Source organism: Rhinichthys klamathensis, unplaced genomic scaffold, assembly GCF_029890125.1.
Source record: "Rhinichthys klamathensis goyatoka isolate OS25496 unplaced genomic scaffold, OSU_Roscu_1.1 h1tg000665l_1, whole genome shotgun sequence".
Taxonomy (NCBI): domain Eukaryota; kingdom Metazoa; phylum Chordata; class Actinopteri; order Cypriniformes; family Leuciscidae; genus Rhinichthys; species Rhinichthys klamathensis.
The window spans coordinates 923,918-936,617 of NW_026607104.1; the positions used below are offsets into that span (position 1 = coordinate 923,918).

A 12,700-nucleotide genomic window follows, 5' to 3' on the forward strand; every position below is an offset into this window, starting at 1 on the left:
ATCGGTCGATTATTTTGATGATTAATCGAGTAATCGGATGTTTTTTTTTAATGCTAATAAAATTAGACCTAAGTGAACAATTGCCTTTAAGATGAATTAATACATTTATAATAACAATGAGGCAATAATATTTGGTTTAAATAAAGTATCAAAAGCAAGGAGCCTGATCATTTGGTTTTATAAAACAACACTGTTAAAATGCATGGTATAGCCTACCTAATAGTCATCTTATGTACATTATGTATTATAACACATGCCACTTTACAGCAGATCAAATCCTTAATATTGGCCAAACGATATTTAATTCAATTGTTAACTTAATCTTTAATATTTTCCCATTTCTTTATGATAGAAATGCGACAGCCGCTGTAATATCTTGAACTAGAACATGTGGACATCAAAACATGCGAACTCAGAGTGAGGGTGTAAACCTTTATTTTGAAATTGTGAGTTCGAATATTGATGTATTCTCCTGTGTTGGCGTAGGTTTATATTGTGTTGTATATACTTTATTTTCCCCTTAGGGAAATTTGTCTTGGACACAGTTTATGCTGCATTTCCAGAATAAAAATAAGACATTAAAACAAAATAAAAATAATCAATCAATCACAGAATAAATCAATTACATGGTATATCTCGCCTAAACAATCCATACAGTAGAGCCAAACATGCAGACCATGTAACCGGTCGTCATACTGCACATCTAAAAGACCACTTTTATCACACACATAGTGGTGCATAAACCTTAAGACCTAAATAATAACATTATTTATTAGGGCTGGGTATTGACACAAATTTCACAATTCGATTTCGATTCAATATTGATTATTTTGGATATCAGGTACAATACATGGCAAAATTTCTCAAGGAAAACAAATCTCTTAACTAATGCTGTAAACTATGGGAGTCAGTTGTAGCCTATAGGCTTCATTAGCCTACTATAGTATTGAAGGTAAAAATGAACTGATTTGTAGCTATACAAACACTTAAATTACACTTTTATTTATTTTTATAACAATAAAGTTATATGAAATATAAACATTTAAATGGAGGCTGTCATTAAAACTTGCCAGATTTATTCAAACATGCATTAAATATCGAAGAACATTAAAAAAATATAATGAATATGTAATATGGTGCATATAATTAGCAAAATGCTCCTCTTTAGAGTTAATATTTCTAGCTGACTAACGAGTTTATGGTCACATATGGTTTTTCTGAGGTAAATGTGACGTGACATGACATTGTTTACAAGTTGTTTTACTGACGTCTTTCCGCGGTTGAAACACTGATTGAGCGATTCCATGTGACATGATATGGATTTCGATAAGTTGTACTCTATCTTTAACACACTTTCAGACGTTCATTCATGTTTATTTCACGCTGTAACTGGTATTATTAAGGCAGAAGAGGAGATCATGTGCTTCTCTTGAGCTGAGCCAGAGCGATCTCACGCCACAGCGCCAAAACGGTATTTATGTTTTTGAATTTCGTAAGAAAATGGATGCAATTTGAGACTTTATTTAGTATCAATAGTAACAAAGATTATTGCGATTTATTGGATGGGATGCGCGCTACAATGTTCCATTCATTCATCAAATGAAAACAGGATGACTAATCGATTCTTGAGATTTAAGAATTGATATCGGTTCGTAAAAATCGATATTTTTTACCCAGCCCTATTATTTATTGCTCTATATTATAATTTAAGTAATCAGTCCAAACCAGAGACAATCATAGGCCTTTGTCCTTGTCATTGAAAAGTCCAATAGAAACGGGAACAAAAGAGTTTTTAAACTGGTTCAGTCGACGTTTGGCCACTCTGTACCTTCTTCCTGAAGGCAGAAGCACATATTCAGGATGAAGGATGTGAAAAGGGTCAGCTAGTATCCTTTGTGCACCTCTGTACACATGATTTATCTTACAAATCTTGTTCCTAGATGAATGTGATAAGCAACCTAAACTCAAACCAATAACATGTGAATGAGAACAGTTCATGTGGAGCAGCATTTACTGTGAACTCAGCCGCTCTGAGACGAACACGCATGTAAATAAAGCGCATATATTAAACCCACAGGGCATGTATTAATTGAATTGCAGCCTCTGTTAATTCACAATAGCACTTATGCTATAGTATGTTTTTTTTAAAAGGGTTTTGATACATTATGCAGCTTTAGAAAACAGTCTAATATAATAATGCGGTTCATGGATTCTCGTCCGTGGAATGCATTTGAAGATTTTTTTTTAAATCGAGTAGCCTACTCTAATTTAACTTGAGGAATCGTGACAGCCCTAGTTACTGTTCATATAAGCAAGACAATTAGGAGGATTTGTTTGGGTTTTGTTACGTTAGCACATTTGGCTGGCAGAGAAACTCTTCCAGCCCAAAGCGTCTGAGAAGTCCATTAGATCATTAAACCTTTTCTGATGGCGTCCGTTCTCAAAGTCGAATGCATTTGTTGAAGTAGCATTTCGAGGTGTTTTCTCATCATTTCCCTTATCAGCCAGAGTAAGGGTATGTTGTAAGCCTAACCGAAATGATCAAGATGTTTTACTTCCACTTCCCCATGTTCACAGCCTGGCAGTATTCGCCTGGTTTCTGTGCAGATTTTCTTGTTATGCAGAACCTCTTTTCAAATGAAGCTCTAAACCCTTTTAAATGAAAGGCTAGCTTGTCTTCTGCAGTTTTTTCCTGTAGAAAATTGTTGTCAATGAAATCTCTCATTTGCTGACTAGGGTTGAGGCACTACTGCAATACAAGAGACATTACACGGTTCTTGGTACCACAAGAAACGCCAATTGTATTGAACACACTCCTTTATTTAAAGCTGATGATGTGTGAGTTCTGCTCTACTAGTGTCGCCAAACCAAATTGCAAAAATTATGTTTTAAGTTTCTCAAGCACCAGTCCACCATTGGTCAACAAACAGATAGTCCAGACTCAACGGCATCGGCGTAAGAAATGGCTTCTTTGGTGTCTCTGCATATTTAATTACAATAAGAGAACGTTTTTACAGTTTTAAGTCAGTATGAAAAAAAAAAAAGATATTCTGCATTAAATGAAACAAAATTAAAGACATTTCAAATAAATGCTGTTCTTTTGATCTTTCTGTTCATCAAAGCATCCTCAAAGAATATATCAGTTTCCAAAATATTAATCAACACAACTGTTTTCAGTGTCGATCATAATCAGAAATGTTTCCTGAGCATCAAATCATCATATCAGAGTGAGTTCTGAAGGATCATGTGACACTGAAGACTGGAGTAATGATGCTGACAATTCAGCACACAGGAATAAATTACATTTTACAATATATTCACAATAGAAAACGGTTGTTTTAAATTATAATATTTCACAATATTACTGTTTTTACTGTATTTGATCAAATAAATGCGGCCATGGTGAGCTTCTTTCAAAAACATTTAGAGCATCTCAGCGACCCAAAACGTTTGAATAGTAGTGTAAAAAGTGTATAATTTTTTTTTAACCAAATTGGTTCATGATTTTCACATAATTATTGGGTAATAAAGCCTCAGTAGTGAGTGACCAATAATTCTAATACAGAAAAAGATTACTAGCTGTAGAACAAATAATAACAACAAAAAGCAATACAATTGAATTAAGTCTTTAGTTTGCAATTGTAATCAGGGCATGTCATCTAGTCTCATCCCTGAAGTTTGGATTCTGTCATCGGCTGTTCTTGATTTCTCCTTCTCTCCACTCAGGTGACCCCTCGCCCCCCTTTCCTCTCCCGTTTCCTAAGCTTCTGTCCCCTGCCCCCTCATAATCAGCCCAGGGACCCTCTTCCTAAAAGCCAGTTAGGAACGTTGGGTCTGTTCCTCCCCATTCTCCTAGCCTCCATCTGTCTCTCTAACTCTGACCGCTCATCGGACTCCCCAAAACCATGTCCTCCATCTTGCCTTTCACTCCGCCCGTGGTGAAGCGTCTGCTGGGCTGGAAGAAGTCGGCCAGCGGTTCGAGCGGAGCGGGAGGGGGCGGAGAGCAGAACGGCCAGGAGGAGAAGTGGTGCGAGAAGGCCGTCAAAAGCCTGGTGAAGAAGCTGAAGAAGACGGGCCAGCTGGACGAGCTGGAGAAAGCCATCACCACACAGAACCTCAACACCAAGTGTGTCACCATCCCCAGGTACGCCAACATCAAAAGCTGCTCGCATTCCTGCTTTTAGATCAGTCCCGAATCTAGCGCTGGAAAACGCAAGAAAAAAGAGAGAAAATTAGTGTCATTTATTCATCTCCTTGTCATTTGAAAAAGTATGCTATCAGTTTATGTAGGTTTGAAGCGACATGAGGCCGAGTAAATATGTGCTTTTTTTAGTTTTAGTATCCCTTTAATACGGTTAGAGTTGCAAACCCATGATTGTAATAGAAAACGTTTTGTTCGTTTTGAGTCTTCATCTTATTATAAAGCGTTAAAACTCCTTTAATGATTTAGAAATGCTTTTATTTAAGTTTAGAAGTAACCTTAGCCGTATCATTGCGTGTGTTGCTTCGTGAGTGAAGGTGAAGACGTGACGCCGAGTTGCGTCTACCGTTGTGAAATATCAGCTTTACTCCCCTTTGTTTCTTTAAATGATTTCTGCTCCATCTGTCTCGACTTGAGTTAAGGTCATTCTGTACAGCTCCACGTCACCTCCATTCTGAGCTCACGAAGGCTTCTCATGCTGTGTGACTGTCTGCGTTATCAACCATCAGGCTGCTTTTATTCCATTCATCATGACAAATGGTGAAATATCAGCGCTGCTATTTTAGGGAAATGCTAAGAGGAGAGGATGAGATGTGTGTCCGAGCCACAACATATCAATAGTCTGAAACCGAGACGTTACAGATACACAAGGGTCGGGTGATGTCTGATACATTACATCTGTTTTCAGCCCTTTGGTGATATTTGAGAAATATAGAAATGGATTCAGTTCTTTTGTAAATGTAAATGCATTTATGTAAGAACTTGTTGAAATAAAAGCTTCACATTTTTACTTTTAAATACTAAACATTATATATATATATATATATATATATATATATACATACATACACACACACACGCGCACACACACACACACACGCACGCACACACACACACTCACACACACACACACACAGTAGTCAACATTTGAAGAATGTTCAATTCAAAACCTTTCATCAAAATTATACATACATTTTGAACGTCTTAGGACAACTTTGATGAACTTTGTTTGATCCACTTCAAATGTTGACTAATATATATATATATATATACACTGTATATATCAAAATTCTATAGAGATAAACTCAAGAATGAAAATGTACATGATTAAAAAAACAAACTAGAAGTGATAATGGAAATCTGAATTGTCCACTGAAGTTCCAGTTAAAAAGGGAATTTATTTTTTAATAAATCAAGTGTAAAGCAGTCGTTAAGATCTGCAGTTGGTCAGTGCAAGATCAGCACGATATTCACAATAGGGATTTCCATGCGCATTTTAGAATATCGCATAAAAAACGCTGGATGGAAACTCCAAGATGTGCCTAAATTAAAAATAATTTGCATAACAAGCTTGTGTGCTTAAGGCGATGCAGAAAACTGATAAGAAAACACGTACATAAACTACAATGGAAACACATTTACCTCACAAATTTCTCTGCGCATCAAAAAAGACACGTGACTTCCCGATGGCATAACTGGACTAAACTCGTTGAGATGTTGTTTTGGTCATTCTGAAATGCCTTAGCCTCGTCTTACACGGCTGTGTTCCCAAAACAGAAGGCATCTGCCTCCGAAATCAAGATAACACGACAGTGTTTATTACGCTTCACCTGTGTGCATGTCATTTGTTGCTGTTAATAAGCTATATTCGCAACTTTGAATGGAAAACAGCTTTTGTTGCTTAATTTTATAACGCCAACATGCTATAAACGGTCCTCTTGTAAGAAACACCACAGCCTGTTTTAGTATTTAGATTATCTAGCGCTCGTGTAAAGGTCTAGCACAGGTTCTTGTTCTTTGCCTTCTAATATAGTTTAATTTTGTTGTAAGATGCTGAACAAACTTGAAAAGGGCATAATCGCATGAAAGCGGCTTTAAACATTTCCTGGGTTAAATAAATGAAAAAGGTGTTGTCGAAACCGATAACGCAAGCGGCTTGTAATGGCAAACAGGCTTTGTCCTTGAGAGATTTATTTCTATTGAATCCTTTTTGAATTAATTCTAACTTCTCAAATCCACAGAGTCTTTATAAGTGTGTAGTTTAACAAACGCAGGCCTGAATGCGTATCTCCCTCTTTTTATTGAAAAATTGTGCAATGGTTATTGTGAAAATGCTCTGTGACTTGGCACTATGCCTTAATACTTGATCAGGTTCACTCAGCAAAACCTCTTAAGACTGTATAGCTTATAATAAATGCAGGTTAAGTCTATCCTCCCTCCAGCTGAAATGTGTACAAGTGAACATTAAACTGATGGCTTTCCTCTGCTTAGATGCAGAGCCCAGGTCAGGCCTTCAGAAACGTCATCCAGAGGGCTTTGTCTTCCCTTGAGAGTGGATTGAAAGGGTGGGAAACTTTGCTTCCAGCATGTGTTTTCTGCTGCTAATCTGTTCTCTAACCTTGGAGGCTTGTGGGAACGGCTGGATCAGTCATTGTGTCCGCCGGTTGCCGTGTTTGGTAATGGTAACGTCAAAAGCCTCCGCAACTGTCCTTTCCAGCCTCCCTTTACATACCTGTGAACAAAAGGCTCAGCTAGAGTGCTCTTCATTTATGAAAGGGCATAATAGCTTGTAGATGAAATGAAGATTGGTTTCAGATTTGTGCCGTTCATCACATCCAGTGACACATCTCCTGTGTTTCTTCTATCTCGAGTGCTTTTCGTACCGTGATTCGCCCAGGAAAGTCGTGTAGAAATGATCATATTCATGCGATGAGCTTCTGCAAATGGCACACTTTAAAAGAAGCTGGCATTAAATGATTTTCCACACAAAAGTTGTTGTTCCAAAAACTTTATTATAGTTTGACGAATTAAATGTTCTCTCTCACCATACAATGGAAGTCAGCTGTTTCCAAATGAATATTGTTAAAGTATTTTGATGACTGAAATGAATTTTCATCTTTGTGGTGGAGTATAATTTTAATCCACTCCACAGTTTTTCGAACAAACTAATATACAGTTTAGTATCACACAAAACCACTGTTTACAAAATGTGCATATCTTCTGTATTTGCTCTATCAAACTGTATTTCTTTTTGGCAGCATGAGAATAATAATACATCCACAAAGCTTCAGTTACTTGTCTAATGCTCAACATTTGCTCTTTGTTCTGTTGTATTAGAGCAAAATAGATTCATGTTTTTGTCTGGAAGTGAAGCACAAACATCACTTAAACGCATGTTACGATAAGCAGAACATCTACTGTACTGAACAGACTTACATTTTCAAAGTTTAAATGGTTGCCAAGGAATGATTTGTCATGTGCTTTTAAAATGCCATGATTAAACCACCCTGTTGCCCTCCTTAAAAGATTTTTATCCAGATATCAAGAGCATTATACAGAACTGATTGAGCTGGCAATCTCGAATGAAAGTCAGGAGATGATTTGTTAGTTGCTTGGGAAATCAATCTTGGATTTTTCCAAACAGACCCAGCTGTGTGCCATGTGTTTAATTTGCTCAAAACAAACGCTATATCAAAACAAAATGTTCCTGCATGCGTACATCCAGAACTAAACAATACGAACAAGCGTTGAATTTTAGCTGTTGTTTAGTCCTGTTTCATTACTTGTTACGTTACTCTTGTTTAAAGGGAAAACAAACCCGTATCTGTCTCGACCTAACTTCCTGTTGAAGATCTCCACCCAGGTCTTTTGTGCAGAAGTGCTGATAGTGTATCTGTAAGATGCCTTGAGTGAGTGTAAGAATGTGAAGAGGGTTTCTCCGTGAGGACAGAGCCGGCTGGCGCTCGGGCTTTTTCAGGTCTATTGATTGTAACCTGAAGACTCTGTTGTCTGTCTGGCTTTCCATACAATAATTAAGGCCTGGCTTTCATTTGGTTTGATAAATGACTTTAGAATTGAAAATGGGAAAATGTCATTTTCTTTGTTTGCCCATTATATATTTTTTTTTTATAAAATCTGTTCTCGGATCACAATTTATTCAGAATGTTAGTTGTGGTATCCATTAATTAGCCTTTGTATTATGGGAATTGCCAACAAAAACCTAAATCAATACAACAGATCGTATAAGTGGGTTAGCCATTTAAACAAAAGGATACGAGTTTTATGTGAAAGGAAATCATTTTATGAAGCATCTTGAATTGCTTGTTCGGACGTCTCTCGTGGGATTAAGATGTTGGTCACTTGGCACGTGTTCAAATGAAAGCCTGGAACGGGACACTCATTGACTGTTCATTTGCGGGAATCATCCTGAGATTGGACGGAGACATATGGTTTTCTTTTGTGATGGCTCTGTTTTAATCCGTCCTGGGGTTTGTTTTGATACGCGGCCCATTCATTGTTCCTGCTAAATCTTTGCGTTGTATTTTAAGACTAACTTTTCTTTAGCTAGTCACATGGTACTCAAAGAAGGTGCTGCTTTAAAAGAACATATTTTTAGCTTTCATCTCGTGCCAAGTGAGGGTAGCAGATGGACTGTGTGTGGTTTATTGGGGATGGGGTCTCCACTCACCAGGATACAAGGCTTAATTCCCTCCAAAAGTGTGTCATCTGTCTGGGACACGGACGCCCAGTGATGCTGGTGTGGGATCCACATTTATCAACTTGGTTCTGGTCACTTTGAATTAGGGTTGTGCGATTAATTGTAAATGATTTTTGATTTTGTTTTTAGCGATCATGAAAACAAGATAATCAAGGTAAAATGATCCGGCGAGTAAGTGAGTGTTGTAAAATGCGGTCTACTGTCGCTAAACAGCGGAGCGTGCCTGATGTGAAACGATGTCATTAAAAGCAAATTAAGCCGCGAAAGAGACGCTTCCCAGGTGGCTTTCTGTGTGCCAAACGCGCATAAGCAAAGTATACTGTGGGCTTCAGGTACGCGCCTAAACGGTCATATAGCCTACATGCACAAATGTCAAGATGGCGTTTTAAGTATCCTCGTGAACCCAGTCGTTATGTGTTCGGTGAATGTAAACCGCTGAGAAAGAACACGCGTGCAGAGCCATGGAGAGAAAGAGTTGCGACACGCTTTGATGTCGCCGCGACGGCTGTCACGTGGTTCATGTAAGCCCCAATAGTTCCAAAACATACGCGGGCTGTCATGTTCTTCTATGGGACAGACAGCAGCGATTGCATTATTAAACGGTAGATACAAAATAAAACACACACCCAAGTACTTTTTAAGCTGTTATTGCGTTTTGTTAATGTCAGTTTTGCATTTGGAGAGGCAGGGTGACAACTTAGATAAGTTTTAGGCTATATTTTTGGAGGGAAAAGCTTAGTGTTCATGTTCGCATGGGTAGTAGCACTGGCTTTAGCGGCTCTAACTTAACTTCTCCATGTCATTCATCTGATGATGGACGTCTCATGATATTTATTTTAGCACAACTGGGCTGTATTAGGCTATTGATTCCCGTGATCTTGCTTTTATATATCGATTCAGCCATTAGCCTACCTTCGTGATCACGCAAAGAGGACTGCAGTCCGTTCAGAACTCCAACCAACATAAAATATAAATAATTACGCTGTGCATGTACAAAGGAATGATTTAGGAGGGAAATAGACTGCTCCCATAACGTAGAAAGCAATTACTATATACAGCAATGTTCGGTAAATATTCAACCGAAAAATATTCTTCATAAAATTAAACCGGAGAGATAGTTAAAGGTTCTCTAAGCGATCCTGGGTGACGTCACTTCTTGTTGACGTTCGAACTATTGTCAAACAAAACGGAGGCTAGCTAGACCCTCCCTCCTCCTCATCCGCACACTAACCCCCCAAACCACACCCCCAAACCCTTCTTGTCGGTCATTGGCTGGAACAGTTTGTTATGTTTTGGGGAGCGGGTCGCCGCAGTTTGTTTTTGGTGCTGTTTGTGAAGCATGGGCTGTCTACAGAGATCGCGTTTCTTTACAGTGTGTTCAGGGGACAGGCAGCCAGCGGATAGTGAGGAGATGTTTGCTGTATGTGACAAAAAATGTTTTGGCCTAAAAAACACATGACATCGCTTAGAGCACCTTTAATGAGTGAATTAACTATGTTCCTAAATACATATAAGCATATTCATAACCCTAACCCATTTAAATAAATGAATTGTGTGTGTGTGTATGTATAATATTATAAATAGGCTATATATATACATATATACATACATATAAAATATTATAAAAAATATTATTTACATCAGTTAGCTAACGTTAGTGAAGTGTTGGTCACGTAAGCTATCGCTGCAATTAACCTATTATCTTCCAATAAACATTTACTAAAACTGGCTACATAAAATATAACTACAGACTAGATTCACGAGAGGTCGGCTAATGTGTGTAAAAGTAAAAAAAAAACAGTAATTTCATTAATTTACCAGCGAGCGTACTTCGGAAGCACTGAAAATGAATGGGGTTCAATGGAGAAACTATCAGTGTTTGGAACTATCGGCCGCTCCACGACACGCGTTACTTCCGCATTCCAGAGTTCCTATGGCGGTCTATGGGAGTGTGCAACTCTCTCTCTCCATGGCTCTGAACGCGTGTAACCGTATATTGGATCCATGCATTAGCTCTTAAAGTGGCAGCAGCCTGATATTACTGTTATTGTTTGATTAACATTTAATGACACTGAATTTAAGCAAAGATAAAATCACTCACTGTACTTGAATGAATAACTCTAGTAGCTTTAGGGATTAATCTTTATTTATTGTATAAGGTGAAGACTTTGCAGTGCTATTTTATATTGGATTACTTTATTCAGTTTCTTTTGTAGGTTATTAGTTATCTGAATACCACTGTTAGTACATCTCCCTGGAAAACTTAAATCACTGTTTATTTAGTTTTTATCTTTTGTTTTGTTGTATTTTGTAATTAGTTTCCTTGTCTTGTGCTACCTGTAGCTGTTTTGAGGACTAACTGTTTACTTGGCTATTAATCTAGTATTAGTTTTTGCTGATGTAGCCTAATAAACTTATCCATAATTGTGAATAATTGTTTTACTGTTATCTAAAATTACTCATCTCATGAAATAAGACTTTGATTGATAATCTTGATTTCAATATCGACCACAATAATCGTGATTTATTATTTTTTTGCCATAATCGAGCAGCCCTACTTTGAATTGCTGATGGGGTCCATCTTATGATGGACTTTAATATAGGTTAGTCATAGTAATAATTCAATTGTCCTGATTTCATTTTTTTGGTGACATTGCGTAATAAGCCATTGCATTTTGGGTATAGGCATTGGTAAAATATTTAGTCATTTCTTTTTAAATGACATTGTTTTCACCAGTTATCTAGAGTCATGTAATATTGATAGAATTTCTGCAAATGTTTATCATAGTTTTGTGAATTATCATTATCGTGCTTGAATGCACCTCTGTTGATCTCACACAGTGATCGGCCATCTGCTCTATTGTTAATTTGAGGGTTAATACTGAATCGGGTTTCTATTGTGTGCCGAGCGTGTGTGTTTTAAGAGTGTTTTGGGAAACCCTCCATCTACTGGTGTTGAAACTGAGGTCCCCATCCCCCCTAAAGCAGGTCATGTGAGTTTATGTAAACTCTGTGGTTTCACTTCTTTAATGGTTTCACATATACGTTCACTTTGCTCTTTCTTTCTCCCTAACACTACATGGCATTTGAAATTCACTTTTAGTAAAGCTCAAACTGAGACTACAAAGAAAGCATCAGTTAATGGCAAATATTGGATTTTTTTGTTTTTAATAAATAAAATGCATAATGAAATAAAATATAGGCAGGGTTAACACTCAAAAGTTAATCTTTAAATCACAGATTTAATACAACTTAAACATAAATCTTAAAATGAATATATATGTTTTATACTGTAAATTGCAATGTTATGATGCCTAAATTGACTTGTATAATTTAAAACAATTTCAGGTTTTGGTGTTTTTATTTAATCTATTTAGACGCAATTCTATAGAACTTGAATATTATGTAATCGTTATTAGCCATAACATCAAATGATTCCAGTATTGGCCAGATTTGTAATGTTGGTCCAATACTGACAATGTAACAGGTCAATTAGATGTTGAATTATGCATAAATACAGTAAAAAAAAAGAAAGAAAAGTGAATTCTGTGCCACTAGCTAGCATCACCATGTGGATTTACAAAAACAAAAGCCATTTTTAAACCAGTTTCTGGTTTAAAAGTTCTCCAAATGAATCTCGCCTATAAAAATGAGTAGAAAGATGTAATCTGTATACTCTCCTGGCATGTCGTTGACTAAAACTGCCTATCGATCATGTTCTCTGGGCATCATGAAATCTTAATTCCCTGGAGGAATAAGGACACGTTATACCCTGAGCAAGCTTCGCTCAATATCTCGGGTAACATCGTTACATCAGGGTCGGTCTCATTAACTTTTGACATCAGGCAGCAGCGAGTGTCCAGGCCGAGGGTTAGCGATACACGCGCCGCTCAGATAACCTGCTCTAATGTTAATGTTCTCCTCAAGAGTTTTCTTTCTTTACAGGCTCCTTTGGTCTTGTCCTGTTTTAATGTCGGTTAGTTTGTTGGATAAAAGCTTGT

The 12,700-nt window shown here is 37.3% G+C and overlaps 1 protein-coding gene across 4 annotated transcripts in view; it reads left to right on the top strand.

Annotated features, from left to right (window-relative positions):
- smad2 (SMAD family member 2) overlaps positions 1-12,700 on the top strand; it is a 30,731-nt gene that overhangs the window by 2,096 nt on the left and 15,935 nt on the right. For all 4 annotated transcript variants that reach the window (XM_056241705.1, XM_056241706.1, XM_056241703.1 and 1 more), the window contains exon 3: positions 3,727-4,144. In XM_056241705.1, coding sequence (XP_056097680.1) covers positions 3,906-4,144 — 239 coding nt within the window. In that variant the 5' untranslated portion in view covers positions 3,727-3,905. The remainder of the gene's footprint in view (positions 1-3,726; positions 4,145-12,700) is intronic.